Source organism: Phyllobates terribilis, unplaced genomic scaffold (genome assembly GCF_046119375.1).
Source record: "Phyllobates terribilis strain yellow unplaced genomic scaffold, ASM4611937v1 Scaffold_3__8_contigs__length_932513732, whole genome shotgun sequence".
NCBI classification, from domain to species: domain Eukaryota; kingdom Metazoa; phylum Chordata; class Amphibia; order Anura; family Dendrobatidae; genus Phyllobates; species Phyllobates terribilis.
In genome coordinates this window covers 466234244-466253236 of record NW_027362763.1, presented here as the reverse complement: position 1 = coordinate 466253236, position 18993 = coordinate 466234244, and the positions used below count along the sequence as shown (strand labels likewise).

At 39.3% G+C, this 18993-nt stretch overlaps 1 protein-coding gene across 2 annotated transcripts in view; it reads left to right on the top strand.

The window, feature by feature from the left end:
* PDSS2 (decaprenyl diphosphate synthase subunit 2) overlaps positions 1-18993 on the top strand; it is a 301951-nt gene that overhangs the window by 86843 nt on the left and 196115 nt on the right. For both annotated transcript variants that reach the window (XM_073675798.1, XM_073675797.1), the window contains exon 3: positions 9687-9821. In XM_073675798.1, the coding sequence (XP_073531899.1) occupies positions 9687-9821 (135 nt within the window). The remainder of the gene's footprint in view (positions 1-9686; positions 9822-18993) is intronic.

Below are 18993 nucleotides of genomic sequence, written 5' to 3'. Positions count from 1 at the left end.
TTACATAAAATAAAAGGGAGTAATGAAGGAGAATTACTAAACCTGATATTTCTGGAATGGCTCTTATCTTTATGGAGGGAAGCACTACGATTGGGAAAATGAAACATTCTCACAGCAAATTATGTCTTCCAGAATGACCAGAGACAGGGACCCAAATTCTGCTTTTTATTAGATGAAGGTTACGCCCTCATACCTCCCCTTGGTGAGCTCATATGGCAGCTGGTTGTGGGATGTGCTGGGTCTGTTAGAATTTTATGAGATATACAAAGATGTTAGAAAGTGTGAATAAAACAATGCAATATATAAAATTACATAAAATAAAAAGGAATATCGAAAGAAAATTACTAAGATGTCACGGAAATAGCTCAGAGTTTAGCGGAGGGAAGCAGTCCGATTGGGAAAATGGAACACTCTCACAACAAACTTATGTTTTCCAGAATGAACAAAGACAGAGACCCAAACTTTCATTTTTATTAACTCATTGCTATGTCCACATGCCCCCCCACTGATTAGCTCACATGGGGGCTGGTTGTGGGATTTACTAAGTACTTCAGAATTCCATGAGATCCTCAACTCACAGGATATCTTCGTCCCTAGAGGTCCCAGGCTATATATATTGTCGTCATGTTTTTTATTGCAACACAATCTGTCTATAGAGATTAAACATGTCCTGGATAGCACCATCTCTCGGACCGTTATGAAGTTGTAGGGATTAGAATGGCCTTATGGTGATGTAAGTGAATGTGTTATATCCATCCCTTCACTGAAGGTGTTAGATTTTCCACTTCTCTGCCTCTGGAATATAAGCATCTCAGACTTTGTGTCTGGTTCACAGAGTATTTATCTGCTGTAATTACCTGGTCACTGCAGTAGGCCCCCATTTCAATGGAGATGGAAGTGTTAGCTCTCGCTCTTATTTCCTTTTTTTTAATTAATTTCTCTCTTCCCACCCACAATTAATTCCATATGTTCAATGTGAGGGTGATATGTCCCCTCTCTGGAGCTGTCTTATGGATTTTTTTATTTTTCTCTATGACAGTGACCATGGACAAAGCCATTGTTCGTCAATCCAGTTTCATTTATTGTCTTTGGGGACCTTGAGGACTAATTTCTAGCAGCCCAATGTATCATGGATCTTATCCCTTCCCTATATCTTACTGCAGCTCCAGCCTTACTCAAAGATGTCCCCCCAAGTGAAATATTTGATTCCCAATAGTTAAGAGGGATTTTCTTGCAGAAACCTTATTCTCATTTCAGAGTGAGCAAAACTCTGGTTCTTTTTATATGCACTTACTTGCCTGTTTCAGTTTATGAGCCCACTAAATGAATAAAAGACGTTAAAGTCCACTTCACTGATCTACCTGCTCCAGTTCCAACTCCTACTTAATATCCATTGGTCTCTATATCTGGGACTCAGACACACTAAAATTTCCTTTTAAAAAATACATTCTCAGCCAGTCAATAGCTAAGGTAGGCCTCCAGTGTGTTGATTCAGGACCTAAGAATGGGGCTTCAGAATGAGAGCTGCTATAGATTGGTGATTGTATCACTTCTTTTATATTTTAAAACCAGTCTGTGCCATTTCAGAAATAATTTTTACCCTCTCGAGAAAACCGTTGAGATTTCTATCATCACAATACTTCACTTTATATAATTGAAACCGTTTCCTCCAGTCCCATAAATGAGGTTTCCCTTTGACCATCCACTGCAGATGGTAACGTCTGCATCCTTTTCTGAACAGTGGCTCTTTCTCCATTTGTTAAAAGCTTATGTAGAAATAAAGTACAACACTTTTCACTCTTGGGAAAAAAAAACAACCATTCTTAATTTCCTATTTTTCTGCTTCCACATTTCATAAGCCCTATTTTTAAGCAAATGGGTTAATTATGTTTTTTGTCACCCTACCAGGCAGAATCATATTTGCTGTGACGTGCCCTGCATAACAAGTAGTATGAAAACATTTGTAGGGACACCAGCCAAGTCAGCCTCGTTGACTGTGTAAGCTACAGAGAATTTATTGTGAAAATTCTCATTTTTGCTTAAAAAAGAGATAACTCATTGTAGTCCTCTGGACTAGGAGTAGCTCTTGTTGCTAGTATACTTAAGTTATTTAGCAAACACACGACTATTGCCGTTTTATTGATATGCTGGCAGGGAAACCAACATGACCACTTTTTACCATCTGTTTATAATGCTATATAAAGACAGTCGTACTGGTTACCATAGGAACTAACATTTCCAAAACCACTAGTGTTTGCACAAATTCTTCAACCTTTTCATATTAGTTTCTCTCCTTTTTTTCATAACGGCTCTATAAAGAATATCGGGTTTGCCAATCTGCACATCTCTGTGAAAGTCATTTAAATATATGCTTTTTACCAAGTTTTGGAATTATTTTTTATTGAATGAAATTATTGAACATGTTATGAGCCTTCTTGTTTCACTCGCGTGTGATAAACCCTTACATAACAAGAATTATTAAAGTTCTTAAATATATCTGGGAATACATTCAGCCATAGTGAGTTATAGGAAGCAGACATGTCTTTTCTGGGATTTAAAGAAATATCCGTTGCATGCCAAAACACTTGTGCTTAGTTGATCTAGTCAGAATTAACATCTCAGAGCGGTCTGACCGCATGTTTTTATATATACATTATATTTTTTTCTTATAATAATGTCTTATCCTCGTTGGCTTTGCAATTTATGAACTGTAATGAGTCACTAGGAAAGTTGCATCTAAAGACTTTCATATAATAGCTATGAGTATGCGAATTTCCGTAGGAGCTGTTCTAGTAGAAAGAAATCCTGTCAAATTTGAAAATGTGGTAACAGTGCCCATTTCAACCTCACAATAACTTCTAGCCCTTTCCCTTGTGCACTCAGGGCATTAAAACAGTCTAGTCAGTGTTTTGCGTATTTGCAGATGTAATACTATTCTGTTACTCACTACAAATATGCAATATTGACAGGGATTATTGTGTATACGATCAATATATCTAATAGTTAGCAGGGCTGTGGAGTCCGTGTCCATTTTAGTGGAGTTGGAGTCGGTATAAATAGACTGTCTCCGACTCCTAAAATATCTAATAAATTGGGTACAATAGTACAATGCTGGATGTGCTGTAAATGTTTTCATAAGAATTTGGGAAAGTTATGAAATGTCCTATAAATGTCTGTTCTGTTCCTGATCTAAGGATTTAGGGTTATAGTTGAGATGAATCTGTGCTGCACTTTATGTACATGCTCATTAGTGAGGCAGAGTCGTGGAGTCTGAGTCGCTAGGTCTGAATGCACTTTATGTACACGCTCAGCAGTGAGATGAATCTGTGCTGCACTTTATGTACATACTCAGTAGTGAGGCAGTGAGATGAATCTGTGCTGCACTTTATGTACACGCTCAGTAGTGAGGCAGTGAGATGAATCTGTGCTGCACTTTATGTACACGCTCAGTAGTGAGGCAGTGAGATGAATCTGTGCTGCACTTTATGTACACGCTCAGTAGTGAGGCAGTGAGATGAATCTGTGCTGCACTTTATGTACACGCTCAGTAGTGAGGCAGTGAGATGAATCTGTGCTGCACTTTATGTACACGCTCAGTAGTGAGGCAGTGAGATGAATCTGTGCTGCACTTTATGTACATGCTCATTAGTGAGGCAGTGCTTTGCAGTCGGAGTTGTGGAGTCGGAGTCTCCGGTGGTTTGGTTTACCAACTCCACAGCCTGGTAGTTAGATTGCTGTTGCTTTCAAAAAGGTCTCTTAAAATGAAAGATGGATTCTGTTATTGTTACCAGTCCCTGCTCCAGCGCCAAGTCTTGCTCCCTTTACCTATGGCCAGCTTTCTCTGTGCTAAACTGTGATGGGTTACTGTAATACTGTAATATCCTGGAAAGCTACATTGATCTCGTCAGCAAAGATCTTTTAAATCCAGCTGAGGTGGCCTCTCACCACCTGTATATTGAGGAAGTGTAGCACCCTGCTGACACATGCTTTTCCTGGAATTAACCTCTTCCTCTTGATTCTGCTCTAGCAAGTTGTCTGATTATTTTCCCAGCTACTCCTGTCTGCAAGCCAACAGCCAGCTACTACTTCCAAGCTCAGCCCAGCAATTTGTACTCTCAGCACTGCTGAGTCACAAGCTATGCATTGCTAACCAAATCCTCTCCATATTTGCTACTCTGCTCTTCCTGTGAGTAACCATGTCTCTGCAAGCAAGTTACCAGTTTTCCTATATATCTCTGCTATTCCTGTGAGTAACTGCACTTCTGCAGCAGGATTTCAGTTGCATACACATCTTTTCTATTTGTATACTATTCTCACATCTGGCTCAGCTGCATCTAGAAATTCATGGTCCACCTACCCAACTGCTGTCCAAGATACCCTGCTGCACTGGTCCATGCTGGTCCACGTGTCATCCAGCAAGTCCAGCCTCGCTGCATTATCTTTTCCAGTATGTGATGTTCAAAGAATCCAACTCTTTGTGTCAGCCCTAAATATATGTTGTTATGCACAACAGATACATAAAAAGTGAATGGTAGTCGGTAGATATTGCTAGTAAGGTGCAGGTCAGAATGTTTCAAAGGCAATCAATTCATCCCTGTGCCACTAGACCAAGCTATGATATTTACCTGCCTAGATGGAATTTGCATCAGTGTTATGAAGGCGGATAAAGGGATTAGGTAACTGGGATAAGAACATGCAGAGTGGAACACCTCAGAGGAAAAGAAAAAGAAAAATGCTTTAAGTAGCAACAATGAGTCACAATTCTATGATCTGTTCAAAGTACAGTGTAGTGAAGCTGAAGCAGTCACAAATTTCTTGGACTCATTTTTATTACTCTTTCTCTATATCTCGAATATCTATGTCCAGTAGTAAAAGTTGGAGTAATTCCATCTCAACACATGCTACAGAAAAGTTCTGAATTAATGTTTTTAGTCTAAGTGAACATTAGAAAATTGGTGGAAAAAATAAGTAGTGTGCTACCCATTCCCACGGATCCTGCATGGAAAAGGCAGAGGATTTTTAAACCCGTAGATCATACCCATTGCAAGGGACTAATCTTCATGCAGATCCCTAGCAGTTCAAATTGCACATCTGTAGCAGCCATAAATTTCTGCTGAGGAGTATGAAGTATATTCAAGGGTATTTTATACCCTGAACTGCCACTATGTTCTAATAAATGACCTAACATCCTCTCCAAGCTGTGTTTGTTTTTTTTACAATACACCTGACTGCATTGCTCATATCCAGGGAGTACTAAGCAACGGCGCATGTATGAGATTTGGAGGAGTATGCTGGATATCAATCAAGACTGTAGAGGCAGGATTGGACTCAAGACTGCTAAACCGTTTTTTTGCTTTACTATGAGTAAAAAAAAAACACATTGGGGGCATGATTGGTGATGATTAGTGATGAGCGATAGTGCTCGTTTAACCCTTTAAACGAGCACGCTCGGGTACTTGCTGAGTAGTTTTGGAATGCTCAGCATTTCAGTTACAGCCGCCGTGGCTGCAAGTGTCGCAGCTGTTACACAGCTGTGACACATGTAGGGATTACCTGTTTGTCAGGCAATCCCTAGATGTGTCTTTGCTAAGTAACAGCCGCGACACTTGCAGCCGCGGCGGCTGTAACAAATGCCGAGCATGCCAAAACTACTCGGCGAGTACCGGAGCGTGCTCGTTTAAAGGGTTAATTGAGCACGCTCGCTCATCACTAGTGATGATGTATAGTGATGAAAAGACCTATAGATACAGCTGCACAATGCTTCAACTACAGTATTTAATTGTTGATAGTGTCATGTAGAATACTACAAATATACTGTAAATCACTAAGATCTTCATAAAACAGCATACCTGATGAAACATGTCAATCAGTTTTGGATTTCAACATTGCTATTTTATATCCTCATCTGTTATTTTCCTCTCTTGTTCTCTTTCGTAGCCATAATTTTGCCAAATGATCCCTGGCACCTTGCACAGTCACCTGCTGTCCGGGGTTCTCATTTGCTACAGTTAGATGTCTAAATGTTCTCATCTGGTTGCAGAAAGAGTTCCTGAAAATTATCCAGTTTGATGTTTTGTGCTTATTTTTGTTCAATTTTTTGCTTATGTTGCTCTCCTTTTTCTCTCCAGGCGTCTGACTGCTGCCACATGCTCATCAAATATAATTGCTGCATCTGGGCTTTTTTTTTGTTTCCACTTTTTTAATAGTTGGTTGATGTATGTCCCTTGGAGGGCTCACTCAGGTACATATATTCTTTGAGCCCCTAAAGCAATGTCAACTGGTTGATGATGTCCTTGGGTTTCTTTGGGACAGGTCTCAATGATTCTAGTGGTTAGACTATAATTATTCTGTAAATCAAGCTAAGCATCAGGCTGATATTGCTGCAGCATCAGATTTATTTATAATTGTAATGTTTGATCCCATAGTGATTGCATTGCCATCCACACTTGTGTTTTATGTAATCGGTTATGTTGAGCAGCTACATTATGTCAGATAATGTCTTTAGGTTGAAGCTAGAGCTTCTCTAGTGACTCCGAAGGTGTCAGTCTTCTGGGATGTTGTCAGTCGAGTAATGATGGCCAAGTGCAAAGAATATAACTTCTTATACAAAGAAATGTGGGGATATGTGTTTAATCCTGCTTCAAGGTGGTATTATCAGAGTCCATCTCTAAATTAAATCCTCTGACTTGTTATGACAGTTGAGTTGCAGCAATTGATTAAGTGAATTTAGTTTATCTTTATAGTCCACTGACTTGTTAAAAGTTTGTACGAAACTTCTTCCCTCGAGCACAATGTAGTTATTCTAATCTGTCATCTGATGAAACTGTACTTCACACCGAAGAGGGCAGAATTAGGAAGCCATGATAAATCCGTTGTATCCTCTGGGTTTTAGTGTGTTTGGACTTGAGTCCCTCAGGATCCTTCAACTACTGTAGCTGAAGCTACAACAGCAATTTAAAAGTTAATGACTTCACATTGCTAATGCTCTTAAATCAGCATGTGCTTGTGATCGAAATCCTTCCCTGAGTTCAGTTTAATTATTAAAAACCTCCTCACAAATTAACATTGTTAATGTTTTTTGCTCCTTCATTGGTATTATAATGTTCCTCTTCAATGTGATTTTTTTTTTGTAAAAAGGGGTTATGGTTATATTATTATATACTTTTTTATTACCATGTTGTATAACAATTCGAGAGCATCTTTTTATAGAATATGTTGTGCCTTTTATTCTGGACATATATAAATTGACAGCAGGATGTTACCATCCCCATTAACAATGAGGGAAATAACCTAATGATAGGTGGAATAGTAATGTCCAGTTGTCAGCTTCCTACATTTCCATGAGAAATACGAATGGAACAGCACAACAAGGATTTCTAAAGGTGTCCAAATTTTCTTGTTCGCTCTAGGCCTATCTTTCATGACTTCCCATACACATGAACGCTCAGCTCGGCCAAGCATGTGCTATTGATGGCGAAGGAAGAGCAAGCTGCTCTCAGGCCTCTGACAGTGGCTTCTCCACCAGAGAACAAAAGGCTCAGGTGTTTATATTTAAAGAGGTTGGTCACTACTTTTTTATGGATATCCTCTCCTTAAGAAAGGCCATCAATATCTGATCTTGGGAATGCGATACCTGGCACTTCTGCTGATCAGCAAGTTCTAGGATGCTGCCTGAACACAGCAGCTCTGCCATCTCTTTAGTGGCCAGGTACTGCAAACGAATAGGGGATGGATCTGTAGTTCACAGCCACTATCGTTTTAATGGAGCTGCTGTGTTCCGGCAGCATCTAAGAACTTCTGACCAGCCCCTATAACAGCTGATCGGAAGGTGGGCAGGTTGTCGCACCCTCACCAATTGGATATTGAGGGCCTACCCTAAGGAGAGGCCAGCAATAAAAAAATTAGTGGCCAATCTCTTTATACTGCTTAACCCTCTTGTCCTCCAACATCATCCTGTTGGGTTATCATCAGGAACCCCCTACCATACACATTCGATGGGTGGCAGTTTGGGTCAACTGTCATATGTATGTAGGAGCCTTTAGAAAAGATACCTTTGCTTTGTTAGTTTATCGGGAATGCAAGTATTTACTAATACGGACGTGACATTAAATGGAGAACCTGTATGAAGACAATTTTTCTTCAAGGAAACATGCCTTATTGTAACATATCAGAAAACTACAAAGTATTCTGGTTTCACAAAAATTTGATATTTTAAAACAAAAAAGAATGTATCAATAAATATTGAATTCTCACATTTGGAAATACAATTAGTCCTGGAAGCGCTGAGTTTCTCTACATGTATAGTGGAAGAAACTGGGGCTAATATGTGCATATATTGAAAACGGCAAGATCCTAATCTGCACATTTGCAACAGTCACCACATGCTACGTATATAACGATGATGGTTGTAGTGATAATAAAGGCCGGCGTTTTAGTAAAATGTAACAAGGATCAGATAGCAGCCTCAAAAGTGACAGTGAAGGCAAAGCTGCTAGAAGCCACTGAGATTTACCTCCTTCTTTCTGTGTGACTGCTGCTCTGTACATCTTCCTGAAGTTTGTGTGCCCCGTGGCTTTCTCGCCAAAAATAGCTCATCTCTATGTCAGTAGGGCAGCTGTTCTAGGGGGAAAAGAAATGAGTGATAGGTAAAACTTTTCATGTAAGTACATAGTAATTCTGATAAAGCTATTCATCATTAGATGCCTAAGGTTACAGAGATCTAACCCAAAAAGAAAACTAGATCTTGTGGACTGTCAAGGCGAAAGTTCCTCTTGGGAACCATAGGAAGGATTGTTAATTAAGGCTTTAGACTGATGTGCGAGGGAGGATTTTATTATTTTGACTCAGTTTGGAGTTTCACTATATGTTTTTTTTAGTTTCTTTTGCAGAATTTGTTTGTTCAAGTTGTTTCAGATTTTAGCAACTAAATAACTTGCAGAGGAGAAAAGTGCATTCCTACAGTGTTGAAATATTATGTTCATGTCATTCACTGGTAAAAGGGTTTTCCTCCCGTATTATTTTATATGTGGCTCGAGTGTGCTATAAAGCAATTTAATGGAATTTGTCAGCAGGATTTCACGCCCCAAGCTATTATATATGCATGTAGTTCTTTCAAGGACAAGTTGAGTGACACCTTGACATTGCCAGTCTGTTCCTCCATTACTGAGAAATCAGTCTTTGAATTGATATGCAAATGAGGCTGTATATATGAAGCCTCTGTCACTCCAGCTCTATTCCCCGCCCAGCGCCACCTCCTCCTGCTTGACTGACAGCCTGTATGCTATGTGACTTCAGGCAAAGGAGATATCGGTCAAGTAGGAGGAGGTAGCGCTGATCAAGGTATAGAGCTGGCCTCAGTTGTTACTCACTGAATGACCACTGAGGCTGTGATGCCATCTCTACAGGACTAGCAGTGACCCTCAGAGCAATGGTTCTGAAGCAGAGGGGAGAATGAATAGGCAAGTAATCATTGTTTTGTTATTGTTATACATTTCTTGATGATTTCCCTTTTTTAAAACACTCTGACACTTTTTCTGATCTTCTCTCAATGTTCATTTGTTTCCAATAAGGCAGCAATAGAATAGCACCAGTGTTCTGTAACACAAAACAAATATACATCTATTTCACAGTGGTATAGTGTGTGTTAATAGCAGCAAATTATACAATTTTGCAATCTTTACTTGCAGGGCCTTTGTGCATGACAGTCGCAACAATCTACAGATGAGAGGCTTGGTGGTCTTACTTATTTCCAAAGCAGCTGGGCCTAGTAAGGCAGCAGATGAGACTCTCCAGCATGATATGGTTAGCGGTATTTATGCAAGGTGAGAAATATGTCGTTTTTACTATCCACATGTAAAATATATGCAATCTGCCTAACATGACTTTCGGTTTATCATGCTCGTTATACATTTTCTTTTGCTTTACTGAAATTAAAAATAAAATCTTAAAAGGAATCTGTCACCTCCAAGTTAAACTAATTAAGCATTTATATAAGGGACTTAGCTCCTAGAAAAATCATACGTTTATTACATATTTCATTGTTGTAGATTTTTTAAAAAAACCTAGTTTTATTCCATATGGAAATGATGGGACGTCGGTGCACCATTTCACCATCAATGGCAGATTGAGACCCCACGATTGCCCAGTTTAGTGCTGAACTCAAACTACTGCCCACTGATGCTGAAGGAGATAGCTGTATGCACACAGTATGGGGGTGGGCCCACCTTTCATCAATGCCTCCGGTCAGCAGCCGCGCACTACACTACACTACACTTTTATGGCCAGCACAGTCTCTCAGTGATTAGCACTGCAGCCTTGTAGCGCTGGGGTCCTGGGTTCAAATCCCACCAAGGACAACATCTGCAAGGAGTTTGTATGTTCTCCCCGTGTTTGCGTGGGTTTCCTCCGGATTCTCCGGTTTCCTCCCACACTCCAAAGACATACTGATAGGGAATGTAGATAGTGAGCTGCTGATGCTAGTGAGTAAATTAAAATAATAACACTGACACAACCAGAAGTGTAGTCTTCATTGCTTCACAGAATAGGTCAATATCACTACTGGCAGTTTAAATAGTTTAATTTGCTTTTTCGTGACAGACTCCCTTTAAGTGAAGTTGTATATTGATGTATAAAATAAACAGAACATTTTTATTCTGAAGCTTTTTGGACAATATAATCTTACTTTATAGGTTTATTCTGCAAGTCAGGATATTACAACCTAAGGCCGTATTATCCCATCTGTTTCAGTGTTTACATCAATCAAAAATGGCCTGTTTTTCTCTTGTGTCATCTGTTAGGCTATGTGCTCACGATGCAGAAATGAAGCAGAAAATTTCTGCATCTCCCTGGCAGAAAAAACGCATGCAGATTGTGCATGCGTTTTTCCTGCAGAATACATGCGGATTCACATGCGTTTCCGCATGCAGATTGACAAGCGCTTTCCAGGCGATAGCATCACTTGGAAAGTGCTTGACAACTAGGTCACACTATATAAATCCATGCAAACAGCATGGATTTATATAGTGTGACCGTAAAAATGAAAACAAATAAAGCTATACTCACCCCCCGATGCCCCGGCGTCTGCTGCAGCGCTCGTTCCTGTCTGGTTCCTGGATGCCGGCATATCGCGAGACAGAACGGTGAAGGGCCTGCAGTCACATGACTGTGACGTCACCGCAGGTCCTCAAGCAATGCCGGCATTCAGAGAGAAGCCGCCGGACAGGTGAATATAAACTTTATTTGTTATTTTATTCTTTTTTTACAGGTACAATGGTACCCAGGTCTGGATGAGAGTCTTCTCTCCTCCAGAACTGGGTACCATCCGCACATAGAAACGCATAGAAGCCGCTTGTAAAAATGTACAGTCGCAGTTTCTGTGCGTCTCAATGCAAGTCAATGGCGGGAGTTCCGCTGCACTTCCGCAAAATTAAATGACATGCTGCGGATTTTTGTACGTAGCATAAACGCTGCGGAAAAATCCGCAGCATGTGCATAGAACATGCGGAATCCCCTTGGGGACCATGGGGTGCGGATTACCTAGCGTTTTACAAGCGTTTCCGCTGCGGAAATTCCGCAGCATAAACGCTTGAAAAACGCTATGTGGGCACTCAGCCTTATACCTCCATTTTGCATCTGTTTTTTCTCACCCATTTTTAAAAACTAAAGGAGTTAAAGTGTCTGAACTTTTTCTTACATTGCCACTTAGTTTTTAACTGTTTCCATGCTAATGGAAAACTTAACATTTGTGAAAATGAATCATTTGGGGCCAAAACAACATTTTAGTGGAAAAAAACTAAATTTTTCGTTTTCACAGCCCGCTCTTATAAAATTCTGCAAAGCACCTGTGGGCTCAAAATACTCATTGCGATCGTAGATGAATTCCTTTTAACCCCTTAATTACCGGATCATTTTCCGTTTTTGTGTCGTCGTTTTTTACTCCCCTTGTTCCCAGAGCCATAACTTTTTTATTTTTTTGGTCAATATAACCGTGTGAGGACTTTTTTTTTGCGGGACAAGTTGTACTTTTGAACGACATCACTGGTTTTAATATATTGTGTACTGGAAAACGGGAAAAAAATTCCAAGTGCGGTGAAATTGCAAAAAAAAAATGCAATTCCGCAGTTGTTGTTTTTTTTTTTTAACCACGTTCACTGAATGCTAAAACTGACCTTGCATTATTCTCCAGGTCATTGAGTTTGTAGACACCAAACATGTATAGGTTCTTTATTATTTAAGTGGTGAAAAAAAATCCAAAGTTTGCTAAAAAAAAAAAAAAAATGGCACCATTTTCCAAGACCCGTAGTGTCTCCATTTTTCGGGATCTAGGGCCAGGTGATGGCTTATTTTTTGCGCACCGAGCTGATGTTTTTATTGATAACATTTTGGGGTAGATCCGATGTTTTGATCGCCCGTTATTGCATTTTATTGCAATGTTGCGGCGACTAATAAAAACGTAATTCTGATGTTTAGATTTTATTTCTTGTTACGCCGTTTATCGATCGGATTAATTTTTTTTTTATATTGATAGATTGGGCGATTCTGAACGCGGCGATACCAAATATGTATATGTGCTTTTTTTTTATTTTATTTTGAATGGGGCGAAAGGGGGGTGATTTTAAACTTTTATATTTTGACGGTGTCACCGATGGGCGGGGCCGAAGACGCGCTTCTGGCACGGCGATGTTAAATGCCGCTGTCAGAGATTGACAGCGGCATTTAACTGGTTAAAAGCCGCGGGTGTATCGCGATTACACCCGTGGCTGTTGTGGGCACATGTCAGCTATAAAAATCAGCTGACATGTGCCCGGTTTAGTGTGGGCTCAGCGCCAGAGCCCGCGCTAAACAGGGGGTGATGACGTGGGGTGTACTAATACGCCCCACGTCATTAAGAGGTTAAGGATGTATTTTCCAAAATAGGATCACTTATTGGTGATTTCTGATGTTTTGGTACCTCAGGATCTCTGCAAATGCCACATCGTGTCCGCAGTGTATTCCAGCCAAAATTGCTCTCCAAAAGTCAAATAACGCTCATTCCCATCCGAGCCCTGCTGTGTGCCCAAACAGTAGTTTCTGACCACATGTTGCAACGTTCAGGAGAAATTGCTTGACAAATTTTGGGGTCCTTTTTCTTATGTTAGCCTTTGTGAAAATAAAAAAAATTGGGGCTGCATCAGCATTTTCATGGGTAAAATTTAGTTTTTAATTTCCACGGCCCAATGTTACAAAATTCTGTTAAGCACCTGTGTTTTCAAAATGCTCCGTACAGCCCAAGGTGTATTCCTTGTGGGTTAGTGTTTCCAAAGTGGGATAACTTTTGGGGGATTTCGGTTGTTTTGTCTTCTCAGGTGCCCTACAAATGCAACCTGACTTTCAAAATCTATACCATGCAAATTTTTGTTTCAAAAAGCGCTCCTTCCCTTTCAAGCTCTGCTGTGTAGTCAATGAACAGTTTCCAGCCACATCTGGGGTATGGCCACATTTGGGAGAAATCTTTGGGACCATTTTTGCCCAGGCGTATACTTCCGAAAATGATGCACGGCAGAGCGCACATTCGCCCTGCTGGCTCCATTATAGTCTATAGCCATTATAGTCTATAGCCTACTGCGAATCCTATTTTGAAGGGGTCGGACGTAAGCCCTAATGGGGCCACCGAATGGGTACCGAAACACAATGTGAAAGTACCCTTACCTGAGATATCTATTTTTGCAGGTAATGATTTTTTTTGCAGCGATTCTTATTTTATGTTTTTTTTACATGTAAAATAACAATTTCAAGACTGCTTCCATTTAAATAACATTATATTTTTTTCTTACTGGTTTATATGAAATTACTCTTTTTTTTTCTTTATAGTTAACCGCCAGCTTTGAATTTGATACTCAATTTGGTAATATAAACTTCGGTATTTTGGAGGGAAATGGAAAAGTGTTTGGGATTAAGTAGCAGAGAAAATGTTTTCCTTTAGTGGACTGGACAGAGCATCAGGTTACAAGTAAAATTTGTGCAGCCCATCAGAGTAGCATCCAATAAAATTTGGCCTTTATGTGAGAGAGCTATGTAGTCCTTGGCTTGACGGTGTGCAGTATTATGGTCCCATGGTAACCAAATGGATATCCATTAATCAAGCTCAAAGTAGTTAAAAGTGTGGAAGTCGACTTTTAGTAATATTCAACAAGGATAATATATTTGCTTCTCTGCGGAACATGACTCCCTTCTGTTCTTTATTACACATTGTATAATCAGTTTTACTTTAGAAAAAAATATACTGTGATTGCATAATATCACAGAAGAAATGAGAATCGGTCCAAAAGTTCACAAAAGTTATGCATTCTGTTCTGTACAATATACTTCACACAATCTAACAAATGCATCATTTAATATAAGGGGTCAAGACCCATATACTGTCAGCTATTGCAATGGTCCCATCTCATCATGGGTTATAACATAAATAAATAAACATATATATATATATATATATATATATATATATATATATATATATATATATATATATATATAGGGTGGTCAGAAAATAATAACATTTATTTTGATTTATATATAAAATTATATTTACTAACACAAGCATAACATTGACAATTAAACTTTATTCTGAACAATAATACAAAAGCCCTTAAATTTTATCAACGCAGGTGCTCAAACTGTTTTCCATTACAATTTGCACAGCTTTGAAGTCTGCCTCTTACTCTTCGACAAACTTTTTTGCACAAGTCTCTGGGTATTCATTTCTTGAAATGCATCTCTTAGGTAATTTTTCAAATCACTGACACTTTTTGGTTTTCGACTATAAACTTTGTCCTTGAGTACTCCCCAAAAGGAAAAATCCATTGGGGTCAAGTCTGATGAACGTGCCGGCCAATCAAGTGGGCCTCTTCGGCCAATCCATTTATTAAGAAATGTTTCATCAAGATACTTGCGGACTATTCTTGAATAATGTGGAAATAAAGGTCATTTGAATTAGGCTGTTGTTGTAACTGGGGAACAACTTGATTCATTAGAATTTCGAGATACTTATCTCCTGTGACTGTTCCATCAAAAAATATTGGTCCTAAAACACCAAAACTTGAAATACCACCCCAAACATTGACACCAGGCTCATTTAGTTGTTGCTCTAATGTTAAATGCTTGTTCTCATTATACCAGTAAATACAATTATGTCTGTTAATATGGCCGGATAATTTGAAAGAAGCTTCATCACTCCACATAATGTTATCTAAAATTACTGGATTTTCTTCAATTTCGTTAAGCGTAATCTCACTAAATTGCAGCCGCCTGTCTGGATCATCCTCCAATAAACCATGAATTAAACGTGGACGATAAGCTTTCCACCCAATAGATTTCAGGATTCGCATGATAGAAGCTCGTGAAATTCCCAATTCCAAAGAGGCTCTTCTGGTGGACTGTTTTGGACTCTGAACAAATGTTTCAGCAACAAGTTGTTTATTATCTTCTGTACAGACTGTTTTGGGTCGACCAGTTTTTGGAGCATTAAGGATTGAGCCAGTGGCATTGAATTTGTCACGAATGCGGTAAATGGTTTGTCTCTTTGGGGCTTGACTACCAAATGTTCCAACCCAATTTGCTCTAATGGTTTCAGCATTTTGAGATTTCCAATACTCTGTTAAAATCCATTTTCTTTGATCTGTATTTAAATTATTTGCCATTATGTGTTATCTGAATTATCTGAAAAGAAAACAGATTTGGGGGAGATCTATCTGTGAAAACTAGATCTGTGAAACTGGCTCAGTTGCCGTTAGCAACCAATCAGATTCCACCTTTCATATTCCAAAGAGTCTGTGAGGAATGAAAAGTGGAATCTGATTGGTTGCTAAGGGCAATTGAGCCAGTTTCACTTTACACCATGTTTGATAAGTCTCCCCCTTCATAACCTTATTACACTTTCTGTCCACCTACTTTTGGACCACCATATATATATATATATATATATATATATATATATATATATATATATATATATATATATATATATATATACATATATATATATATATATATACATATATATATATACATACATATATATATATACACTACTCAAAAAAATAAAGGGAACACTCAAATAACACATCCTAGATCTGAATGAATGAAATATTCTCATTGAATACTTTGTTCTGTACAAAGTTGAATGTGCTGACAACAAAATCATCAATGGAAATCAAATTTATTAACCAATGGAGGCCTGGATTTGGAGTCACCCCCAAAATTAAAGTGGAAAAACACACTACAGGCTGATTCAACTTTGATGTATTATCCTTAAAACAAGTCAAAATAAGGGTCAGTATTGTGTGTGGCCTCCACATGCCTGTATGACCTCCCTACAACGCCTGGGCATGCTCCCGATGAGGTTGCGGATGGTCTCCTGTGGGATCTCCTCCCAGACCTGGGCTAAAGCATCTGCCATCTCCTGGACAGTCTGTGGTGCAACGTGACATTGGTGAATGGAGCGAGACATGATGTCCCAGATGTGCTCGATCGGATTCAGGTCTGGGGAACGGGCAGGCCAGTCCATAGCTTCAATGCCTTCATCTTGCAGGAACTGCTGACACACTCCAGCCACATGAGGTCTGGCATTGTCCTGCATTAGGAGGAACCCAGGGCCAACCGCACCAGCATATTGTCTCACAAGGGGTCTGAGGATCTCATATCGGTACCTAATGGCAGTCAGGCTACCTCTGGCGAGCACATGGAGGGCTGTGCGGCCCTCCAAACAAATGCCACCCCACACCATTACTGACCCACTGCCAAACCAGTCATGCTGAAGGATGTTGCAGGCAGCAGATCACTCTCCACGGCGTCTCCAGACTCTGTCACGTCTGTCACATGTGCTCAGTGTGATCCTGCTTTCATCTGTGTAGAGCGCAGGGCGTCAGTGGCGACTTTGCCAATCCTGGTGTTCTGTGGCAAATACAAAGCGTCCTGCACGGTGTTGGGCTGTGAGCACAACCCCCATCTGTGGATGTCGGGCCCTCATACCACCCTCATGGAGTCAGTTTCTAACCGTTTGTGCAGACACATGCACATTTGTGGCCTGCTGGAGGTCATTTTGCAGGGCTCTGGTAGTGCTCCTCCTTGTACAAAGGCGGAGGTAGCGGTCCTGCTGCTGGGTTGTTGCCCTCCTACGGCCCCCTCCATGTCTCCTGGTGTACTGGCCTGTCTCCTGGTAGCGCCTCCAGCCTCTGGACACTATGCTGACAGACACAGCAAACCTTCTCGCCGCAGCTCGCATTGATGTGCCATCCTGGATGAGCTTCACTACCTGAGCAACTTCTGTGGGTTGTAGAGTCCATCTCATGCTACCACGAGTGTAAAAGCCCAACCAACATTCAAAAGTGACCAAAACATCAGACAGAAAGCATTGGTACTGAGATGTGGTCTGTGGTCCCCACCTGCAGAACCCCTCCTTTATTGAGGGTGTCTTGATAATTGCCAATAATTTCCATCTATTGTCTATTCCATTTGCACAACAGCATGTGAAATTGATTGTCAATCAGTGTTGCTTCCTAAGTGGACAGTTTGATTTCACAGAAGTTTGATTTACTTGGAGTTATATTCTGTTGTTTAAGTGTTCCCTTTAATTTTTTGCGCAGTGTGTATGTGTGTGTGTGTGTATATATATATATATATATATATATATATATATATATATATATATATATATATATATATATATATATATATATATACAGTGTATCTATATATATATATATATATATATGTGTATATATATACAGTACAAACCAAAAGTTTGGACACAGCTTCTCATTTAAAGATTTTTCTGTATTTTCATGACTATGAAAATTGCACATTTACACTGAAGGCATCAAAACTATGAATTAACACATGTGGAATTATATACTTAACAAAAAAGTGTGAAACAACTGAAAATATGTCTTATATTCTAGGTTCTTCAAAGTAGCCACCTTTTGCTTTGATGACATCCGCAAATACAAACCCTATAAACCGTAATCCTACTGACCTGGAGAATGATATCGCCATGTCATTTTTAGAGCGCAATTAACATTGTAAAAACAAAAAAATGGTAGAATTGCATTTTTTCCCCACTATTTCATTGCACAATTTTCTTGTTATTTCAGTGCATTATTTGGTTAAATAAGGGGTGTCATTCAAAACTACAACTCGTACCTCAAAACTAAGCCCGTATATCATTACATCGAAAAAATAATAAAATAAACTTGTGACTCTTAAAAGAACTGAGGAAAAGGAAAGTGCAAAGAATGAAAATTTGCCGCAGTGAAAAGTAGTTAAAGAGGTTTTTCAGGACTTTTATGTTGATGGCCTATCCTTAGGATTCAGATGAAAGAAAAAAAATGTATTCAGGGCTTTCACATTACATTCTGCTCGGAAATGTGTGCAATTCATAATATTCTATATATGCATGTACAGTTTTTTCCTCCGTTACTTAATAAGAGAGGACAATCTGCTTAGTTTGCAAAGGCTGTTATATTCTCTGTGGGGGAGAAATGTAAAATGTAAAATTAATATTTAGTTTAGATCTCACAAAGAGAGCAATTAAGGGCAAATTATACATGTCGTCTTAAAATGTGGTCATTGCTCAGAATTCCCTATCTAATTACTGTCGCGGAGAACATTCTCTAAAGCAAAATAGTGGACCCTTAGTGGCCTAGACAATTTACATATTCTTACCAGATACTGAGTCATTTACACATTCAGTGCAGCAACAAAAAAAAACCTATCTCTTCTTCACAAAAGAAATTCATAGAATCATGTAACTAAACATCTGCATAAAAAGCTACTTTTATGGATAGTTATTGATATTAAAGCTCACCCTCCTCCTGGAAAACAGACTTTTTTATTAGTGACATTTTGTATCACTTCTTTTTCTTATCTTGTTTATTAACGGTGACTGCCATTATCTGCATTGTTATACAATCTTTCTATGTAAAGAGTTGTGTGAGTGAGCCCTGAATATGTGCATCA